Source organism: Elephantulus edwardii, unplaced genomic scaffold, assembly GCF_000299155.1.
Source record: "Elephantulus edwardii isolate Elephantulus edwardi_28Jun2011 unplaced genomic scaffold, EleEdw1.0 scaffold00132, whole genome shotgun sequence".
In the NCBI taxonomy this organism is placed as follows: Eukaryota; Metazoa; Chordata; class Mammalia; order Macroscelidea; family Macroscelididae; genus Elephantulus; species Elephantulus edwardii.
In genome coordinates this window covers 1,739,865-1,763,394 of record NW_006399882.1, presented here as the reverse complement: position 1 = coordinate 1,763,394, position 23,530 = coordinate 1,739,865, and the positions used below count along the sequence as shown (strand labels likewise).

Below are 23,530 nucleotides of genomic sequence, written 5' to 3'. Positions count from 1 at the left end.
AAGGTGTGCCTGACACAGGCCATGGTCTTTGCAATCACTTGTTATGCATCAGAGAGCTAGACAATGACTAGGGATGATAGAAGGATAATTGATGCCTTTGAGCTGCGGTGCTGGAGAAGAGTATTGAATATACCATGGATAACTAAGAAAACGAATAGATTCATCCTGGAGAGGGTGAAAGTAGGCTACTCCCTGGAAGAAAGGATTCTGAAGCTTTATATGACGTACTTTGGACATGTTGCAAGGAGAGACCAGTACTTGCAGAGGGACATCATGCTTGGAAATAGCGCAGGAGAGGAAGACCCTCTATGAGGTGGATTGATTCAGTGACTGGAATAATGGGGGTGGGTGTGTTGGAGACAGTGGAGCTGGCACAGAACAGAGCAGGGTATAGGGCTGTACATAGGATCACTATGAGTCGCAGGTGACTTAATGGCACATAACAACAACAACCACCCATTAATTAATATATATTTATTGAATGCCTTTATATAATATGTTAATACAATACCTGAGTTTGAATAAGGGTATCAAGACAAATATGGCCCTTCTCTTCCAATCCGTAGGAAATATAGACATTGAACAGAAAGTTTCATAATTGATCCATTAGTTATAATGACCAAGCATTAAAAGAACTTGAGCTACTTCTTATGAGCAAATTCTCTATTTTTGTAAGTGGGGACCATCCAGTTAACTAGGACTCATGAACAACAGAGCTGAACCTTGCCCTCCCTGTGCTGTTCTTACCATTTCTCATATGTTTGAGACCATTATTCCAGTCACTGTTTCAGCCCAAACACACTAGCGGAGTGTAATAAGGAAAGCAAAATTCTGAAGCTGAAATTTAGAAAATGGCGGTGAGTCACTCAAGGAGTTGGCAAAAAAAAGATATGTTTGGCTGTCTCCAAGAAGGGAGAACATGGCTACGAAAGCATTCCCAAGCTGAATGTTGAGGATTCATTCTCTGTCAAAGTTCCTTAGTGCAAGAAAAAACAAACAAACAAAAACCAACAACTTTTCTAGATAGGAAGGTAGAAGAAGTTACTGGAGGGAAAAAGAAATGAGAATATCAAAGAACACAAATACAAAATAACTAGGCTTCATAGATGTTAAAGGAGTACAAATTCAGAGGCACCATGCATGAAATGCCAGGAAATCTACTTTAAAAAAAATCATCCTTTGAAAACTCAGTGGAGCAAAGTTCTACTCCTGGCACACACCGGATTGCATTCGCCGATGTCATCTGAGCAGCCACAGGAATACCGGTTACAGGGACTGGAAACCGACCAAGAGCCACGCTCATAGCTCTGGGACCTGACCTACCTCCTCTCCTTGTTCCTGTGTGTGTGCGTGCACGTGCACACGCAGGAGAAAGTCAAATCCAGTGGTGTGGTCCACAACAGACGCGAATCCTGTCCTCTCCTGTGCCATCCTCATCATCTCGGACACACTTGAGCCCACTGCTGTGGTCACTGTGTCAGCCCATCTGGTTGAGAGTCTTCCTCCCTTTAGCTGACCCTGCACCCTTCCAAGTGCCTCACCAAGGAATAGCCTCTCCTAGCAACATGCCTATCTTTCCTTCCTCCTCTTTCTTAAGTGTCTTGTTCTCTTTTCATAGATCCAACAGGACGTCAGTTTCTGAGTCCACATTATCTTAAAGATTTAACTCCACCAACTGATTACAGTGGCCCCGCTGCCTCTGTGTTTAGTTGTTTGAGAATGTGGATCTGATTGGCCAGATAAGGGAATTTTTTTAGTCAGGTACTGAAAACCCACGACTTCTACTCTTCGCTGGAAGGATGGAGACTATCACTGATGCTTGAGCAATTCATCGAAGCATAGTCCTGTTCACAGATACTTGTTCAGGGTGTGTCTGTGTCCTAAGCCATTTTGTTCACAGTTAGGGTGAGAAGTCTGGGATGAAAAACTATCTTCCATGGAAATACCTATGTTCCTTTAAATAATTTTTACACACACATATACATGAAGTCTAGATCTTCAGCAGCCTTTTCATAACTTTATGAGAAGCCAGGCAGAGCCAAAAGTCATTCCTCAGAAACCTGAACTCTGACTAGGAGTGAAAACTCAATCATAACATAATCTCATTCCTAATCCTAGCCTGATAAGGAGACAGATCTATCTTGGAATAATTTCAATAAATAAATTCCCTTTGTTGTTTTAAGTTATAATTTTCTGTTACTTGCAACAAAAATCAAATTGGTTTCGCTACCCCTCATCAGACAAGGACAGGGAGGACAGTGTTACAATTCAATGGGAAATGATTCTTTTTTAATTTTTTAATTGTGACTTTGGCAAAAGTTTATAGAAAAATTGAATTTTCATTTATTTATTGTTACACATTTTCCTCCTTCCCTGCCTTCACCCCAGTTCACGTTGCTTTTTGTTTTTTAGTATTTTTCATTGTTGCACAATTTCTTCCCTTCCCCCGCTTCCTTTTCCCCTTCCCCAGTCCTCTTTGCAATATACCTCTTATATTGCTTAATGTTCTCTTATAATGCCTAGTCATATATTCCTTTTAAACAGTTCTCTCCCTCATCTGTTCTAATACCGTGTTCATTTTCTATCCACTTTTCCCCTATTCTCCTGCCAGCCCTCCGTATCAATCTTGCATCATAACAATGGTGTTATGTGGTAGTTCTCTTTTTTTTTTTTAAATATAGCAATTGTTTATTTGGAGATATCTTGAGCAATTATTTTCCACTAAGGCAGTAACAGTCTTCCTACCCGGAAGCACATGGATAAAATTTATCTGAGGCAACATTTGGTTGAAGGCAAAGCTGACCACTTTGCATTCGGATACAGTAGAAATATAGGTCATGGACTCTGCCAAGCCACATACTGGCTCTGGAGCCCACGGTCAAGGCACAGACCCAGGGCGTTGCGTCTCAGTTACTTAGGGAAATGACTAAGTTTCATTACCTTCCAACCCTACAGAAGACATCACGTGACAAGCCCTCGCACCATGAGAGAGAAAGGAAGAGACTGGGATTGGTGGATTGCTTTGCAAAACTGTTGCTTCTTGGCCTTCTGTTGGTTTGATGGAAATTACTGAATCTATCAGCGTGGCTAAATACATGCAGTTGTAGCTTTGGTTTGGAATTGTGTAAATGTCCAGCAAAAAAGGCTCTTTGTAAAGCAATTCGACCAGGTCGCATCCAGATGTATTTATTCTTCCCCGCACATCTGTCTAGACGTGTGTGAGTGCGTGCGTGTTTGTGTGTGTTTCCATTGGCACAAGCAGCCCCCTGGGGTTGGGGGGGGAGGGTGGAGAGTGAAGGTAAAAGGTTTCTTTTACAGTCCAAACAGAGTTAATATGCCCTGGCAATAATCAGACACGCTAAGATCTTGAAGAAAATGAAAGCAGAGCGTGACTGCCCCAAATGTCACCAGACATTTACTGAGCTAAACCACAAAAACTAGATGTAACAAGGTTATCAACTCATTGCTGTTGAGTCAGAACCGAGGTAGTTCTCTTTTTGAGACTGAGATTTTTTACTCAGCATTGTGTCCTCCAGGGACCCGCATGATGTGTAATGTTTTATGAGTTCATTCTTTTTTCAGTGCTGCATAGTATTCCATTGGGTGAATTTACCAGAGTTTTTCCACTTTGTTGTTGTTGTTGGGATTTGGGTTGTTTCCATCTCTTTGTTAGTGTGAATAATTCCGCAACAAACATGGGTGTGCATACATCTGTCTGGATGGCGGTTCTGGTTTCCTTAGGGTGTATTCTCAGCAGTGCAGTTGCTAGGTCAAATGATATTTCTATTTCCAACTTTTTGAGAAAGCACCAAACCACTTTCCATAGAGGTTGAACCATTTCATACCCCCACCAGCCATGAATCAGGGTTCCAATCTCTCCACAGCCTCTCTAGCATTTGTTGTTTGTGGGAAATTATTTTTTTGAGAGGAGGATAAGTCAAAGTTATTCAAGGTATGTGGATAAGTTAAAGATCTGCAGAAATAAATGCTATTGCGAGAGCATGTTGCAGCAACAACTGAGTTTGTAAGCAAGGAAAAGAAAACTAGAGGTCAATACTGAAACTAAATTGCTTTATCTCCTTCTCAAAAGAATTTGAATCACATTTTTATCACTTCATTAATTTTTTCCATTTTCTTGAAAATAGTAACTATTCTTAGAAATAGCCATAGGCTGTGTTTGAAACCTCTCAAAAGTACTCGCTTTTGAATTATTCATGTGAGGAAAAATCCTGTATAGATATCCAGAAATAGGGTGTCTTTCTGTTTCCATAATTTTAAAACAGCCCACTGCATTTTGTCAACAGAAACAAACTGTTTGCTCTGAAAACAGGTTTGAAAAATATCACTTCATTTTTCTCTCCACAAATCAAATTTTCTGGTGGAAAATGCCAGAAATATAGAACTGTAAATAAAACATTTGACTTTGTGTGTGTGTGTGTGTGTGTGTGTGTGTGTGTGTGTGTGTGTATTCTATTAGAAGGCAGACAACTGTCTACTCAACAAGGGTAAGTATTTTTTCTAGCACAATGCCCCAGTAATAAAAAAAAAACCACAACTTTCTGTTGTGTGGAGTTGGTTTTACCTCATGATGATCGTATATTAGCTAGAGTAGAAACACTTCACAGGTTTCTTCTTGGCTGTAATTGTACTTGCTTGACTTGCTACCAAAGCAGACTGCCAGCCCTTTCTTCTTCAGGACCTCTGGGTAAATTTGAACCATCAATCTTTAAGTTAGTAGTTGAATGCAAACCATTTTTACAACCTCAGACATCTGATAGATGCTAGAATAACTCTGGGTTGTAAGATAGAATCTATATACATCACATGCCTGTTTACGCCTCTGCTCATACTTCTCTTTTCCTTTGCAAGGAACGCAAATTTCCCAAATTCGTATCCAAAGAGATGGAAAACATGTACATTGAGGAGCTGAAGTCATCCGTCAACCTGCTCATGGCCAACTTGGAGAGCATGCCGGTGTCCAAAGGCGGCGAGTTCAAGCTTCAGAAGCTCAAACGCAGTCACAACGCATCCATCATCGACATGGGCGAGGAGAGTGAGAACCAGCTCTCCAAGTCAGACGTTGTGCTGTCTTTCTCCTTGGAGGTAAAAAGCCCTGAACCCTTGAAAGCTTCTTAGCACAGCAGGCGGAACCTGGGTGATCAGATGCATCACAATCAGCTGGTTCCCTTCTTGAGCCCCAGGAGCAGTTATTAAAGTAACAGCTTGCTAAACATAGGTCAGCTAATCAGCGAGTGAGTCCCCATCTCCAGAAACCCAGAAATTTCTTAAGGAAATGAAATCTTAAGAACTACTTACTAAATTTAATCTTGTATTCCCATAGTGGTTGTACTTTTCTCTGCCTTACAGCTGTATTCAGGATTTTTTTAAAGGTGTTGTGCAATTGAGAGGGGTTGAATTTTGGCAGTTTGTTTGCCAGTGTGATAGAAGCTATATAGCCTCATTTTTGTAGCTAATTAGACATTTTCTCTCTCACCTATCTTGATAAGAGATAGATGAGAGAGAAAAATCTATCTCTCTAGTAGAGAGTCTTTTTGTTGTGTTAGATAAGCTTTTGTTTAGTTCATCTTAGCACCCAAAGTAAGACTCATGTGAGCCAATATCGTAGCAAAATACTCAAGAAGTCAGTGGATTTCGCTAGAGCATCTACTCACGTGTATGGTTCTTATGAACATACCCTGAGGCTGTGGTTTTAATCTACATACATCAGAATTCTTTGAGAAGCTAGTTAAGTCTACAGATTCCTGGGTACAAGCCAAGGCCTACTGAACCAGAATATCTACTGGGAGGGTTGGGGACAGAGAACATAAACAGGGACAGACATTTTGGAAAATAGTTTGACAGTTTCTCAAAGAGCCAAACATTCATGTGAGCCAGCATCTCAACTACTAGGTAGGTGTTTCTCTGCCTGTGAGAAACAAAAGCATATGCCCACACTAAGAACTGCTGGCAAATGCTCTCGACAGCATTATTCATGTTGTTGCTCTTAGCAGCTATCAAGTCAGACCCCAACTCAAGGAAACTCCATGCCCAGAGGAACAAAAGCGCTGCCCAGCTCCATACCATAACCATGACTAGTTGCAGACCAGATCATTATGGTCTGTATAGTTTTCATAGGAAGATTGCCAAGGATTTTTTTTTCTAGCCTGTGTTAGTCTCAACACTCTAACGTGGTCAGCATTGCAGCAACACAAGGCCTTTCTGGACAAATGGGAGGAGCCTATGCATGCATTGTGCACACTGTCAGAATTAACCCAAGCTCTCCAGCATGAAAGGTTTGAGTCCACTACCGCCAAGCCATCATTGCCCTCAGCTTCATAATCATACTATGATTCATAATCATAAAAATTCAGAAACAACCTAAATGTCCATCAGTTTGTAAATGGATAAACAGAATATAGTAAATTCATAGAGCAAAATACTATAAAGTAACAAAAAGGAACAAAATACTAACATCCTGTGGCATGGCCAAACCTGGATGACACGGTGGTCAGTGAATGACTTCAGACCCACAAGACCACATATACTGAATTATACTTCCATACTAAGTGCTCTGTAAACAAATTTGTTTTGGATGAAGTTCAAACAGTACACCCCTTAAAGGCAAGGCTGTGTGATTCCATTTCTATGAAGTGCCCAGACGAGGCAAATCAACAGCATCGGAAAGTAGATCAGTGCTTCTATTATGCACCAATCCCATAAGAGGCCTTATTGAAGGAGTTTAAAATATTCTAACACTAATTTTTGTTGATAGTTACGCAACTTGGTAAATTTACCATGTCTGTTAAGTTGCACACATGAAATGGTTTAATTCTATGATGTTTAAAATATGACTCAGCAAAATTGTCAGGGGTGGGAAACAGTATATAAGCATTTTAGTCAGCATTTTTGTGAGTTAACCTGCTATTTCTAAGGCATTCTAAAGTTTGAGAACCACTAATAACTTAGTAAAATTCAGAATTACACGAAGAATTTTATTATGACCCTGTGTTTGGCAAGACCCAGTGAAGACAATAGATCATATTTCTTCCAATTTAATAAAAATTTGTAGAGATTAATGAATGTTCTCTAACCCCATTATGGCTGTCTGTCAATTAACTGCTGGTAATTTGTTTTCCTGTGCTGAGTTCAGATCCAGATAGTCACATTACAGTGTTTTAAACATGTATTTTGCAAAAGAGACAGAATTCAATTAAATATAAAGCACTTGGTGTGTGAAAAATCATCCGTGTAGTTTCACAGAAACTTTTTTTTTACTCCTGCCAGCTGATGTATTGAATGCTTTTTCTTAGGTGTCTTTGAATTTGATTATTGCCAATTAGAGGTGGCAATTTATTCCCTACTGCCTCTTATCTTCCCACAGAAAAGGGAGAAAGTGGTTTATTGATTTTTTTTCACAAAGCTTTTAAATCTGTAATTTTCTAATTCTTTACCAGTACTCAATATTATGCAGCTGATTATCTGAAATATAAACATGGATGAATCCAGCCACACTCTCCTGTGTACATGATTCAAACAGACTTTAACTTCTGAGCACAAGTACCTAATGTAATGCCCTAGGGTCCTCTAATACTTCTTAATTGGAAGAACACCAAATTGCACATCATACTAAACCTGCCAGCAAAAGTCATTGTGCATCTATTTGTGAATGTGTTTGGAGAAGGAGAGAGAGGGTTGCCACCTCATCCAGGCAGTCTGGGATTTGAATGTGCAGGTTGGTGCAAGGCATAGTTTATGTAAATTGTAGAATTGTGTAGCTAGAAGGGACACTGGGGAACAGTTAACTCAGCATGAGGGGAGCTGAGACAACCTAGAGGCATGAACTTGGGCAAGGAGTGGGGGAGTCCTCTGGAGAAAGCAGTGGGCATCTTTAGAATGCCGCCTTGTGTCTCACAGCCTGCCAGAAGAACAAATAAGTCTGTCTTAGAGAAAGTAAAACGTGGGCTTTCCTTAGAGCCAAGGATGGTGAAACGTCATCTCCCTGAATTTGGGCATGTTGTAAGGAAGGGCCAGTCCTTGGAAAATGGCAGCATACTGGGAAGATGGTGGCTCAGAAGAAGAGAGGAAGACCATCAACAAGATGGACTGACCCCGGGACTCTAACAGTGAGGCCAAGCAGATCAGAGACCTTTAGAATGGCACAGGATAAGTCAAGGTTGAGGCCTGTTATTCTTGGGGTTGTTAAAAGTCTTGGGCAACTCGATGACACCTAACCACAACACAACAATAACAACCATGTATTGGATGTTTGCAGATATTAACTCAGCAAAAGTCCTCCTAACAATATTTCTAAGCTTTTGCAGATACAGGAAAAAAGCCTTGAAGAGGGCAGGAAACATGCACAGATTTCATAATTAGTGAAGATGCAAATTTGAATTCAGATCTTTGAAAGACCAAAACCTGTGCTCTTTCTAGTCTACTTCCTATTTCTGTGATTCTTTCCAGTGGAAAAATCTCATATTGTATATATTGTCTAGGGAGCTCTAGTGACTTAATGATAAGCAATTGGGCTGCCAATGCAAAGGTATGTGGTTCGAATCTACCTGCTGTTGCATGGCAGAAAGCTGGGCAGTCCCCTCCTGTGCAACTAACTGCCTCTGAAAACCTCCTGGAGGGTCAGCTATGGGTTAGTTGTAGGTCAGTGGTACATTGCAACAACATACATTGTCTCATTTGATTCTTTCAAAATTGGGGGACACATATCGTTCCCCCAGTTTACAGGTAACAGTATTGAGGCTCAAGAGATTGGAAAGAAAAAAAGTGGTTTGAAAGGCAAGGTCTTTGTACAACACCACATGACTACTTTGAGTACTAGTACTTTGAGTCCTAGTATAGCCATCAATATGTATTGAATCTCAATATCAAGAAGATACCACTAGGTTAATAAGAAATGTCCTGATATGAAGAAAAGATTGAAACTATTGTAGATTCCATTTTACTGGGATCTGCTATCAACACCCTTGATACTAGCACTCAGGATATCAAGAGATGTATTGTTCTGGACAAGTCAGCTGCCAGGGACTTCTTTAAATTATTGAGGAGCAATTATGTCCATTTGAAGTCTAAGACATGCCTGATTCAGGCAAGTTCTTTTCCATTTCTTGCTATGCATCTGAGAGTTGAACAATGAATAAGGATGACAAAAGAAGAATTGATGCCTTTGAGTGTTAGAGAAGAGTATTGAATATCCCATGGACTACCCAAAGAACAAATAGATATGTGTTAGTTAAAGTGCATCCAGAATGCTTCTTGGAGGCAAATATGGCAAAGCTTTGCCTCACATATGTAAGGCATGTTGCTAGGAGGAACTATTCCTTGGAGGACATCATTCTTGGAAAGATGGAGGGTCAGGGAAGGAGATGAAGACCATCAACGAGTTGAACTGACACAGTGACTGCAGCAGTGGGCTCAAGTGTGTCAGAGTGGATGAGTATGGCACAGGACAGAACACGGTCCAGGTCTGTTGTTCTTAGGGTCACCGGGAGTCCTACTAAACTTGACAGTACCTGACAACGACAACAACAACAGTTCTCAAAGTGTGGTTCTCAGACTAGCAAAATGCTAGAATCCCAAACTTCCCAGCCTATTGAATCAGAGACTCTGTAAGTAGAGACCAGAAGTCTTGTTTTAACAAATAGATTATGGGACACTGATTCACAATGAAGTTTGAGGACCACAGAATATTTCAATAACAAAACCAATATTTGAATCTTGGTTCAGTACTACTCATACTTCCTTGAATCAAGTCACATTCTTCTTCTTGTGTATTTACATTACTTTTTTTTTAGAGTATAACTGAATGATTTAAAATAATATACCTTTTACTTTACAGACCTCTGATATGACATTTGATTTATATTTTAATCATCAATCTTTCCTCTGTACTTTTCTCAGTGATAGAGCATTGTTGATTAGGATTATAGGTGATTATGGGGAGTACTTGTGGCCTAGAGGCAAGAAACTGTACTACAATCTCAAAGGCACATGGTTCGAGGTCAGCAACTGCTCCGTGGGAGAAGGATGGACAATCTCCTCCTGTGCTATTAACTTCCCCTGACCCACCTGAGGGTCAGTGATGGGTTGGTTCTGACTCTGTGGTGCCAACAACAACAACATAGGGGGTATTATAACAAAATGTGTAAAGAGCTGGGTTAGATCATCAAAGGGAAGAACTTGTTCAGCATGTCCTGAGAAGATTCTATGGACAAAATATTGAATAGTCTAGGAAGCATGAAAAGAAAATGAAAGGAATACACAGAGTCACTGTACCAAAAAGAATTGGCTGACACAGAACCATTTCAGGAAGTATCATATGATCTAGAACCAGTGATAACAAAGGAAGTTCAAGCTGCTCTGAAGGAACTGGCAAAAACTAAGACCCTGGGTATGGATGGAATAACACTTGACATATTTCAACAAACAGAAGCAGCCCTGGATATGCTCACTAGCTTGTGCCAAGAAATCTGGAGGACAGCTACCTGGCCAACTGACTGGGAGAGATCCATATTTATTCCCATTTCCAAAAACTGTGATCCAACAAAATGTGGAGATTATTGAACAATATCACACACAAGAAAAGTCTTGAAGGAGATTGTCCAAAAATGACTAAAACAGCACAATGACGAAGAACTACAAGAAATGTAAGTTGGATTTAGAAGAGGCTGCAGCAGTAAGGATAGCGCTACTGATGTCAGATGAATCCTGGCTGAAAGCAAAGTAACAGAAGGATGTCTATCTATGTTTCATCAACTATGCAAAGGCATTTGACTGTGTGAATCCCAACAAATTGTAGCTAACGTTGAGAAGAATGGGAATCCCAGAACACTTGATTGTGCTCATATGAAAACTATACATAGACGAAGAAACTGTTGTTCAAACAAAGGAAAGGAACACTGTGTGGTTTAAAATCAAGAAAGAAGTGCATCAGGGATGTATCCTTTCTCCATACCTTTTCAAGCTGTATGCAGACCAGATAATTCAGGAAGTTGGGCTTTATGAAGGAGAATATGGCATTAGAGTTGAAGGAAAACTCATCTGTAACCTGTTATTCAGATGACACAGTCTTGCTTGCTGAAAGTGAGAAGTACTTGCTGCAGAAGGTCAAGGAAGGACTGCAGCCTTCAGTATGGAATGCATCTGAACATAGAGAAAAATATATCTTCACTACTAGGAAGCAGGGGTGGCATCCACTTCCATAAATAGTTTGCCTCCGGAAACCCTACGAACCTGGAGAAAGGATGAAAGTCAAGCAAGTGTCAAGGACTGTCATTCATAGGGTCGCTGTGAGTTGCCTATGACTCAACTGCGCTTAACAACACAACAACTAGGACAATAGACAGTATCATGATAGCTGGAAAAATGATTGAGGTAGTTAATGATTTCATCTTACTCAGATCCACAATCAACACCCTTGGCATCAGCAGTCAGGAAATCCGATGATGAGATGCATTGGGAAAATCTGTCAAGAACCTTTCCAGATTTGCTAAAGAGCAACTATATCAGTTTAGGTACTAAGATATACCTGATCCTGGCAATGATCTTCTCACTTGCTGTGCATCTAAGAGCTGGACAATGAATAAGGATGACAGAGGAAGAATTGATGCCTTTGAGTTGTGGTGTTGACAAAGATTATTGAGCATACCCTAAACTACCAAGAGAACAGTCTGTCTTGGAGAGAGGGAAGCCTAAGTGTTCCTTGAAGGCAAGGATTGTGAAGCTCCATCTCACAGACTTTGAACATATTGTGAGGAGGGGCCAGTTCTTGGAGGACATCATAATTGGTGGGTAGTGGGTCAGTGCAGGAGGAGAAGACCCTTGATAGAGGGATTGACACATTGACTGGCAACGGGACGCTGTGTGTCAGACATGGTGAGATTAACTCAAGATAGGGAAAGGGTCAGAGCCTTTGTTTATAGGGTTGCTGTGCATTGTAGTGACTCAGTGTCACAGGATAACAAGGGCAATGTGAGAAGTTGAGGGTAACAGTGAGAAATTCCAGGCATGTAAATAAGATATTTTGTTCTGTCATGAGCTGGCCTTTCCCTAAGTCTAGACCAGAGGGTATTCTAGTGAAGACTCGTTTTGTTTTTTTATACAATAACATTGACCTGTACAAGATTGGTATATTTTATCCATTATTCATTGTGAACATTTCGAAATGAGATTTCTGGTTTTCATTACGATTTAGGTTTAAATCTTCTCCTGGGGGGAACAAACGGCAACAGCTGATTAGTAACCCTTTCTCTACACGAAGCGTGTGCTCTTGGAGTGCCGCAGCCCGCTCCATCCCCTAGTGCAATCTCTGCCTTCATGTTGAATTTACTTACCCTTTATCTGGCATTGGCACTGGACTTATTATTAAGGAAAAAGGGTTTCTTTTCTCTTGTGCCACGTCCCTTCGAAATGTTGACTAAAAAACTAGACTATTTTAAAGGAAAGCCTATTACTTTATGAAATTGAAAAGTGATCTTATTTGTTTCCTCTTTCTGATCTCTGTGAACATCTGAATTTCAAAGTCTTGTCTTTCTGTTGGAGAGGCAATGAGCGACACTGTGAGAAATTACATCTTTGTATAAGACTGGCTCCAGTGTGATCAGTACAAACCAGATAGAACTTACAAGAAACATGTTGGCTTTTCTATAACTTCTCTTCTCTGTTTTCCCCTATGGGTGACACTGCGATTGGGTTTTGGCAATAACTTCTACTGTGTGTGACTCTGTTTCCAGGTGGTGATTATGGAAGTACAAGGCCTCAAATCCTTAGCTCCAAACCGCATTGTGTACTGCACGATGGAGGTGGAAGGAGGAGAGAAGCTGCAGACTGACCAGGCTGAAGCCTCCAAGCCTACGTAAGCTATACCTCCCGGTTCATCTGCTAGATACTGTTCTCATTGGCTTCCTTGAGGCCAAGTCCAAGGGAAAGGATTTGTTAATTTCGAAAAGGGTGGGTTCATTACATTTTTATTGTCAGCTTGACAAGAATTCCAGTTCCTTCAAAACAGAAAACCAAAGGACATTCAAGAAGCAGACTTCATTCTGGATGCTTTAAGTATTCACCCTAGAGAGTTTACTTACAGCTTCCATCCTGAATTATGATGTAGAGAAGAGTTTTGTATAAATATTTTTAATTTTCCAAATAATATTTGATGGTGGTGGTTGTGAAACGTAGAGTTGGAACCAACCCATAACTGACCCTCTGACGGGTTTTCAGAGGCAGTTAATTGCATGGGAGGAGATTGCCCATCCTCCTCCCACAGAACAGCTGGTGGCATTGAACCACATTCGTTTGGGATTGGAGTGCAGCTTCTTGCCAGTAGGCCACCTTTTACAAATTCTTCAAAATGTTTTTCTATATACAACCATTATAAATATATCATGGAAGCAGTATATCTCATTGAACCCAATGTATTAATTTATCAAATCAACACCTATTCATTACATTCGCTGTTTGCGTGTATATGTATGTGTGTGTGCCAATTGCTCTGGCTTAGTGGAAAAGAAAGTGAACCTTACTGTGGTTCTTCCACTCCTACAGTTTAGTGAGACATCTCATAGTTAAATCACCACATAAATATATTGTTACCAAAGGTTTGAAATGTGTAGAAGGAAAGAGTGCTTTGAGAGTAGATTACAGGGGGATTTGAACTAGTTTGTGGAGTCAGAATCCACAATACCCCTTCCTTCCACTTCAGGGCACTTGACCTGAGATCCTGAAAGCTGAGTAAAGGCTATCAAGGTTATGAGAGCAGAGATTTTTATGCCCAGCAAACTGCTTCTGCAAAGCAGCTGGGAAAAACAAGGGCCGCAGGGTATTGGAGGAAGGCCACTTGAAAGAATAACTGGCACACAGAGGACAATAGGACAGTGGTGACATAAGCTTCCAGGGCCTAGACCTTACAGACCCTTGTAAGACCCTGGGGAGGAAAGTATGAGGAAGCATGGTTACATGCATGTTTTGAAAAGATCACTGTTTGCATTGGAGGGGGACCGGCTAGAGTCTCTTGCCATGTTCTACGGGAGAGATGACGGTTCATTCATCTGAGTCAGTGGCCTCTCAGGCTTCAAATATTCTTGAAAGATGACTTGCTCTCTTCCCTCCCTACCCCAGGCCCCGTTCCCTTCCTTTTCTCTCTTGTTAAGCCAGCCTAGACTAATGAGCATCTTTTTGTTGTTGTTGTTAATTCATAAGAGAGTCGTATAAAGGATAAGCCGTAGCCGCAGCCTCTCCTCCCCCAGAGCATTATGAACTGTTTGGCAGAACATGAATAACGTACCAGGATGTTCAAACAAAATAGTTCAAAGAAAGCACTGAATGTTTCCTGGACTAGAGAGAAAATCGGAGGACGTTTTCTGCCTTCAAGTGGTTCTTACATGAATAGGCAAAGGCCTCTGATGCTCAGAAGTGGGGTGAAATTAATGAGTAGGTGCAGCAAGTAATGGAACAACCCAGTGCAGCTTGTCAAACAACAGTCTCACTCTCTTTTTAAAAACTTTTTCCCCCTTATGAATCTGGCAATCAGTGCAATTCCATTTTAATTTCAATTGTTTCCTACCGATGATCATGGTCTGATAATTAGTTAATGTTATTATGTTAGATTATACTCTCTGTATGTCCTTATCAAATAATAACACATAGTGACCTAGTGGATTATGTACATTGGATGGTTAGTTCAAATCTACCAACTCGCTGTACCATGTAAGAGAGATAAGACAATTTGCTCCAGTAAAAATCACAGTCTTTGAAACCCTATGGAGTGGTTCTTCTCTGGTCAGTAGGGTCGCTATGCATTGGAAATCAACTCAACACCACCAGGTTTCTTGTTTTGTTAAGGTGTGTGATCTTTGTTAAGGTGTGTGATCTATGGGATTAGAAGAGCCTATGTGATGTTTCTGCCTAATATTTAAGATGACACATCCAATGTAATGTCAACAAGAGAGGAGAAAGCTCTGATTATTCAAATGAGTTAGGTGAGTATTGAGGGTACCTTGGACTGCTAGGAAAACAAACAGATTCATCCTGGAAAGGGTTAAACTGGGCGGCTCCTTGGAGGCAAGGATTCTTAGCTCCATCTAACATACTTTGGACATGTAGTGAGGAGAAACCGGTCCTTGGAGAAGGACATCATGCTTGCGAGGGTGGAGGGACAGCGCAGGAGAGGAAGGCCCTCTATGAGGTGGATTGATTCAGTGACTGGGGTAATTGGGATGGGAGTGTCAGAGACAGTGTGGTTGGCACAGGACAGAGCAGAGTTAGGGCTGTTGTACAAAGGGTCAATATGAGTCGCAAGCGACTCAACGGCACATAAACAACATTTTAACTCAAAACACAATTTATATTATTTATGGTATTTTATGGTTTCAATTGCCAGGGTAAATCCTGAGTTGATTTTCATGAGCCTGTATCTGTGTAAAGCAGAGTGTCAGATTAAAAAAGAAATTATGCATGCATGAACCTACCTACTTGAAATGCTTATGCTCCATATGTATACATACTCCTGTGTGTGGTTATATCCACACACATAGATATCTCACTCTGAAGTGTTTTGATTTTCTAACCAGGAATATACATAGTTTTCAATTCTCTTCAATGAGTAGGTAGCACCAAAATGCTACCGGAAATTGGATTGTAAGTACATCAAGAACGTGAGTTTCACGGCCACAGTCTCCTCAGTCAATCAGTAGTGGCTCATAGGGGCCGCTGCGATGATAAGGAGTCTGAAGCCGATTCTGGACCTGGAGGAGCACAGTGCTGTGGTTGACTAGACACCTGCAGTGGGAAGCGGAGGGGAATGAGAGCCCTGGGATTCCCATGGCTTAGCCGTCTGCACCTGTAAAGATTACATCTAGAAAACCCCCGGGCGGGTCCACTGAGTCCCATGGGGTTCCAGTGAGTTGGAACTGACTAAAAGGCACCTAACATCAACACAGTCCTCCAGGGATACGCCAAGTGGGGGGCTTAAAATCTGTGCTCCTGTTTCCTTTATTTTTCTATATAAACTCTCCTGCTTTTCATCGTACTTCTAAACCCTGAATTATTTTTCCAACACAGTCCTTTCCTTTTTCATTGTCATTCTTCAGTTCTGGTAGTTTTCCTCTGCCTCATAGGTTCCGGTTTCCTCTGTGGGATGAATGAGCTGTTTTTGTGCAGGTCCATTTACTCCCACTTCTCCTAGCTTTGACTTATACAGTCTTCTCCATCCTTTCTTCCTTTCCTGAGGCTTTGCATTCTTTTTCTTTCCCTCCACCCTTCTGCTTAAAATGTCTCCCATTACTAATCAACAGCTATCATCTCAGTTACTCGATGTTAATTGTCTATGAAAATGTTCTTTGAAGGCTGTCTTTCATGTATCCCAGTAGTTTCATGTCATTAACCAATAAATCCAACCCTTTTCCTGCCGTAGTAATCTTGTCTTTGACACATCTGAAAGCAAAAGAATCATATTCCCGTATGTTTTATTACTTTGCAATCCTATTGTGGCTTCTAGAAAATATTACCCACTCGTAATTGGATCACTGATGTCTGACTCTGATGTGTGTTTGAAGAAATTTGACTTGGCTTTTTTCATATGATTACAGTTAAAAATTCAAGAATACATGTTGTTGTTTTATTGTTGTTGTTATGTGCCGTCAAGTCACTTCCGACTCATAGCGACCCTATGTACAGCAGCCCTTAACTCCGCACTGTCCTATGCCAATCGCACTGTCTCTGACACTCCCATCCCAATTATCCCAGTCACTGAATCAATCCACCTCATAGAGGGCCTTCCTCTCCTGCGTTGTCCCTCCACCCTCCCAAGCATGATGTCCCTCTCCAGGGACCGGTCTCTCCTCACTACATGTCCAAAGTATGTTAGCCGGAGCCTCAGAATCCTTGCCTCCAAGGAGCCACACGGTTTAACCCTTTCCAGGACAAATCTGTTTGTTTTCCTAGCAGTCCATGGTATTCTAAATACTCTTCTCCAGCACCACAGCTCAAAGGCATCAATTCTCCTTCTATCCTCCTTGGTCATTGTCCAACTCTCTGATGCATAACAAGTGATTGTGAAGACCATAGCCTGTATCAGACTCACCTTAGTCTCCAGAGAGACACCATTGCTCTTCAGTACTTTGGAGAGGTCCCTAACAGCAGACTTTCCCATGGCAATGCGCCTTTTAATTTCCTGGCTGCTGGTGCCAAGACTGTTGACTGTGGAGCCAAGCAAACTAAAGCTGTGTACAATCTCAATCTCTTCACCATCCATCCTGATGCTGCCAATTGGTCCAATGGTGAGAATCTTTGTCTTCTTGACATTGAGTCTCAATCCATATTGGAGGCTGCAGTCCTTGACACTCTGCAGCAGGCGCTTCAGGTCCTCTTCAGTTTCAGCAAGCAGAGTTGTGTCATCTGCATAACGCAGATTGTTGATAAATCGTCCACCAATCTTGACCCCACATTTCTCCTCATAGAGCCCAGCCTCCTGGATAATCTGTTCTGCATATAGGTTGAAAAGGTATGGAGATAGGATGCATCCCTGGCGTACGCCCTTCCCAATTTTGAACCATCAGTGTTCCCTTGCTCTGTTCTGATGACTGCCTCCTGGTCCAAGCATAAGTTTCGCATTAGAACGATCAAGTGTTCTGGGATTCCCATTCTTCTCAGAGTCAGCCATAGTTTGTTACAAGAATACATAACATACTTTAATTCAAGAATGTGTTCTTTAGAATATGTGTTGTTGTTGTTGTTGTTGATGCTGCTGATTGCCATTGAGTCAAGCCATATGAGTCATTGACTCATGGTGACCCTAGGAGCAAAAGACCTGACGCCTTCCTATAAGTATCATTGTTTCTCAAAGTTCATAGAGGAACATGTTGTTTAGGAAGTGGATGCCACTCCTGCTTCCAAATTGATGGTAACTCAGCTCCTAATTTGTGGCAATCTCATACACAACAAAGTGAGATGCTGCCTGTCCTGCACTAACCTCATGATTGGTTGTGGATTGAACTGCTGTGATGATCAATAGGATTTTCTGTGTCTGATTCCCAGAAGTAGGTGGCAGGCCATTCTCTCTAGCTTTTCCCAAGTCTGAAGTTCTGCTGAAACCTCACAGCAACATGCAAGTCTCCCTTGACACACAGTTGACAGTGGCTGTTTGTGAAGTGTATTCACTTGGAATTGAACCCAGATCTCCTCTGTCTCCTAGATGAAAGACAAGAACCACATCTGCCATGTAGAACACTCCAAGGAAAACAGTGGTGGAGGGAGAGTACCATGATCACACAGGTCCAAGACACAAAAGAGAGTGTAGTTTCTTCTGCTTTACTCATAATTCCTATGGCTATTTAAGGCTTTGGAAATTTGTGGCAGCAAATAACCTTGTTTATGGTTGTTTTTCCTTGGTAGTCTCAACCTTTTTTTAACTAATATTTATTAGCATCCAGAATGTTCATCTCTATTAATTATACCTAGTAATGGTGACTCTTAGTTCTAACTCACTGCCATCTCTTCACTTAAAAAGCAAGGCCCTCCCATCTTGGTCATTTAGAGCAGTTGCACAATACAGGGATTGCTGTTGTGTTAAATATTGTTCTTGGTTGAGAAAGAAAATAATATATTGCGCTCTCTCTCACTCTCTCTCTTGCTCTCTGTGTGTGTGTGTGTATGTGTATGTATGGCGAGAGCAGCGCCCTTTACATTCTCAGATAAATTGGAGCCCCTACTCATCCCTCATTTATTTTATCATTCAATCTCTTTTTTTCCCCTTGTTTTAAGCTTTTTATTGTGTCTTAAGTGAAATTTGCAAAGGAAATGGGTTTCCATTCAGTAAGTAATAAATGTTTGGTACTGTGGCATCCCCTGCAGCCCCCACAGTGGAACAGCACTCTTCCCATGCCTTCTCTATCTTTCGTGTTTGCATTTGCCCTTATTCCCTTTCCCTTCTCACTTTCTGAACTCTATAATTCTGCCCTTTTAATTTAGTATGTTTGGGGATTTTTTTTTCCCCAAGGAGGTTGTACTTTCTGGTGCTACTGTTCACATTATAGTCTTACACATTGTTTGACTGAAAGCAGAGTCATAGACTCCCTTACAGACTTGAAGGGTGACTAAAGGCCAGAGTCTGGGGCTTCTACCAGTCTCTGTCAGATTAGTCAGTCTGGTCCTTAGGAATTTGAATTTTGTTCCATATTTTCCCTCCAACTCTGCTTAGGACCTTTTATTGGGACCGTTTCCAGAGCAATCAACAGTAGTAGATGTAAACCATCTAGTGTTCTGGCCTCAGGGCTGTAGAGGTTGAGAATTGTCAGTTAATCCCCTTGGACTAACTGTTCACATGCATCTTTTTCCCCCTTCATTCATTTTTGCTCTAGCTTGAAAGAAACCAATAGTTGCACTTTAGCTATCTGCTTATAAACTTTTAAGATCCCTCTTGCTCCTCATCAAAGAAGGACACAGAACATTGCTTTTGGTTACTTTTAGGTTAATTGGCCTTGATATCTCCTATGCCTGTAATCCTGAGTTCCCAAGACCAACAACACATGCTTTTTAAGGCGTTTGGTTATGGCTGAAATGTTTGTATAGCTTTACTTATGCAGATTGTTTTCATGGGGATTCTATATTCTTTCAAATGTTATCCTCTTTTCTTGGGTTTTTAACTTCAGAAGCCTGAAGGATACAAGAACAAAAGTTATCAAGAGATACTTATTTTAAAAAAAGATACATATTTTAAAATATTATCTCCTACTTTAGTGAAGAGTTCCTGAGATCTTAAAAGTGTGAGCAGACATCTAAGATGCAACTATTAATGTCTTCTTGTCCAGAACAAGAGAAGGAGGTAATACAAAGGTCTAAAGGCCATCAGAGCCACAACTTCCACAGCCAGGAGGACAGAAGAACTAGATGGTATCGAGGTAACCACACATGTTTAATCTCCACCAGTTTCTGAGGCTGCTCATTTTAATAGGAGAAGACTGTCTATCTTTCTCTTGTGGACCTGCTTATGAACTCAAACCACAAGTCCTTTGGATAACAACCCAATTAAAAGGGAGCTCTAGAGGCCTAGTGGCAAGAAGCTGCACTGTGATCCCAAAGGCATATGATTCGGATCCACCAGATACTCCGCTGGAGAAGGAGGGGCAAGCAATCTCTTTCTCTGCCAGTGGGATCCAATTCAATGGTACACAATAACAACAATAACAAACCAGCCCATTATGTAATGCTCTGTCCCACCAAGTCTCCTTAGGATGTAGTCTAGAAGCACTATCCTTACTTACAGGAAAACAAGGAGACTTGTTTTAGATGATTCAGTGCTTGGAAAGCACACAGAGTCCCGGATGAGAGCACAAAAATGAGCCAGAGCACAGGGCCCGTTTCTCAGCTGTGGCCAGGTCACTTAAATCTATGCTTCACGTTCCACATTCTTTTGACAATAAAGTGGATTAAAACCAATCCACGTTTTGGAACCACTTTGAGAACCAACTCATAGCTGACCCTCCAGTAGATTTTTTTTTTTTAAGAGACTGGAAATTGCACAAAAGAAGCTTGCCCACCTTTCTCTTCTGGAGTTAATGGTGGGTTTGAACTGCCAGAACCGAACCTTTGAGTTAGCAGCACAATTCCATATAGGCTGTGCCCCTAGAGCTGTAAGATCCTTAGCACAGTGCTTGGCACATGGTAATCACTGTAACTGTTGATTGCAATTATGGCTCGTTCTTTCCTAAAAGATGAAGAGGATAAAAAGAGGGGAATGTGGCCTAGATATAAATAGTAATTGCTAACACTGATTACATTTTCTCTGGGCCAGGTGCTATGCTTAGTGTTTCATAGTCATCATCATTTCATTTAACATGTAGCAGAAACCTGTGAGATAGGTAACTGTTGCAATTCTCATTCTGCTGCTACAAATACTGAGATTTGGAAAGGTTAAATAACTTGTCAGGATAGTACAGATAATAAGCAGATAATCCAAGAGTCAAATTCAAACTGTAACCCTAAACCCATTCTGCTATTGTGCCTTTCTTGAAGAAATCATAAAGTCAGAGTATTTTCTAGAGCACTGGATGCTCAGCAAAGCTCTAGAATGGGCTTATTTCCTTTCCAAAAGTTCAGTTATTTTGTAGGTTCAGTCATAGATCCTATTTAAATGGTCTTCTCATTCTAGCACAGGTGTGCTGCCTCAGTGCAGGCACTCACAGTTGTTGTTGTTGGGTGCCATCAAGTTGAGTACAACTCATAGCAATCCCATAAACAACAGACCTGAACCCTGTCCTAGCCTGTGCCATCCTCACCATCTCTGATACACTTGAGCCCATTTCTGTAGTCACTGTCTCAGTCCATCTCATTGAGGGTCTTCCTCTCTTTGGCTGACCGTCCACCCTTCCAAGCATGATATCCCTTTCCAAGGAATAGCTCTTCTAGCAACATGTCCAAAGTATGAGACTTGGCAGGCGTCATTAAAAGTACTGGCTTCAGGACTCTTAGGTAGATGTTAGCAGAGGGAGTCGGCAAGGATGAGGTGGGACTGACTGGTGCCTGCTCTTGAATATCAAGCTAGATCTATTGCCATCATGTTTATTTCACCTCATAATGACCCTTTGGGATAAAATAGAACCTCTCAATAGGGTTTTCAAGACAAGAAGTCTTTACAGACACAAACTTCATTTTTCTCCCACAGAGTGGTAGTGGGTTTAAATCTCTGACCTGTCTACTAGCAGTGAAGCTCTTAACCACTTGTGCCACCAGAGTCATAAAATCCCAAGAGAGAAGCTAATGGCAATTATTTCCATCACTTTGGAAATAATTATCCATAATAACTGTTGTTGTTCTTGTTATGTGCCATTGAGTCAGAACCAACTCATAACTGACCCTCCCGCAAGCTTTCAGAGAGGAGCCACCAAGAGGAGATTGCCCATCTTTCTCCCATGGAGCAACTGGTGGCTTTGAACTGTGTGTCTCCATATCTGCAGCACAATTCTTTACCACTAGGCTGCCAGAGCTCCTTAAGAAAACTGTAGCTACCATTTGCTGAAATTTTCTAGGTGCCAGACACTGCTTACTGTTATACCAAGTAGACTAGTTTAGTAGAGTGGCTGGATATAAGATCAACATACTTTTGTTGATCAGTTGGATTTATCTACAGCAACCAAAAAAGCATGTAAAAGGAAACAAGACAAGCAAACACTTAGGAATAAAGCTTATTAGAGACACAAAAGACCTTTAGAAGAAAAACTACAAAAAACTACTATAAGAAACAATAAGAGACCTAGCTAAATGAAAAAGTAATCCCTGTTCATGTATAAAAAGACTCAACATGGTAAAGATAACAGTCCTACCAAAAGTGATCTACAAGTTCAGTGTAATCCCAATGCAGGCACTGAATTCATTCTTCAAGAAGATAGAAAAGGTCATTTCAAGCTTCATTTGGAAAGGAAAGAGACCCAAAATAAACATAGCTCTTCCAAAAAAATAAAATAAAATTAAGTGAGAGGCATCTCATTTCCTGATCTTAAAACATACAACATAGCTATATTAATCAAAATAGCATGGTATTGGTATAATGACAGACACATTGACCAATGGAATGGGCTTGAGAACCCAAAAATCAACCCATCTATCTTCAGTCAACTAATATTTGACAAGAAAACAAACCTCATGAGTTCTGGGAGGTTAGTGGTAATCCCCAAAGGCACACAGTTCAAATCTGCCAGCAGCTTTGTGAAAGAAAGATGGGCCATGTCCTCCCATGCAATTAACAGCCTCTGAAAATCTGCCACTGGGTCAACTATGGGTCAGTTCTAACTCAGTCGTACACAATGACAACACCTACAGTCAGATGATGTTTGACGAGGAAGAAAAACCCATTGAATGGGGAAACAATAGCCTCAACAAATGGTGCTGGCAAAACTGGACATCTACTTGCAGAAAATGGAAACAGATCCACAACACACACCATACACAAAACCCAACAATTTTTTAAAAAATTTCATATGTACTGTATTTCACACATTCCTTCCTTTACATTGTGTTTTGTACGATCATTCCAATACATTGTGACATAAAATATCACCATTGATCTATGCCCACTCTTGCTGTTGTTGTGTACTATCGAGTTGGAACCGACCCATAGCTGACCCTCCATCTGGTTTTCAGAGGTAGTTAAATACACAGGAGGAGATTGCCCATCCTTCCCCTGAGAAGCAGCTGGTGGATTCAAGCCACATGTTTTTGGGACTGGATCTTTCTTAATTCCTTCACCTCTTCCCTCCACTCATCAAACTCTGTGACTGCTCTGGTAGCTTAATGGTAAGGAGCTCTGCTGCTAACCTGAAGGCACTTGGTTTAAATCCACCTGTTGCTCAGCAGAAGAATGGTGGACAGTCTCCTTCATGCAATTATACTGTCTCTGAAAACCTACTCGATGGTTCAACTATGAAATGGTTCTGACTTGATGATCCGAAACAGCAACAACAATTTTTATGAGCTTTGTGCTAGGCCTTTCTTCATGTTGTTGTTGTTATTATGTGCCGTCGAGTCGTTTGCT

The 23,530-nt window shown here is 41.0% G+C and overlaps 1 protein-coding gene across 1 annotated transcript in view; it reads left to right on the top strand.

The window, feature by feature from the left end:
* Positions 1 to 23,530, top strand: part of CADPS (Ca++-dependent secretion activator) — a 560,788-nt gene that overhangs the window by 195,935 nt on the left and 341,323 nt on the right. The window contains exons 6-7 of the mRNA XM_006893865.1: positions 4,870 to 5,103; positions 12,744 to 12,865. Of these exons, the coding sequence (XP_006893927.1) occupies positions 4,870 to 5,103; positions 12,744 to 12,865 (356 nt within the window). The remainder of the gene's footprint in view (positions 1 to 4,869; positions 5,104 to 12,743; positions 12,866 to 23,530) is intronic.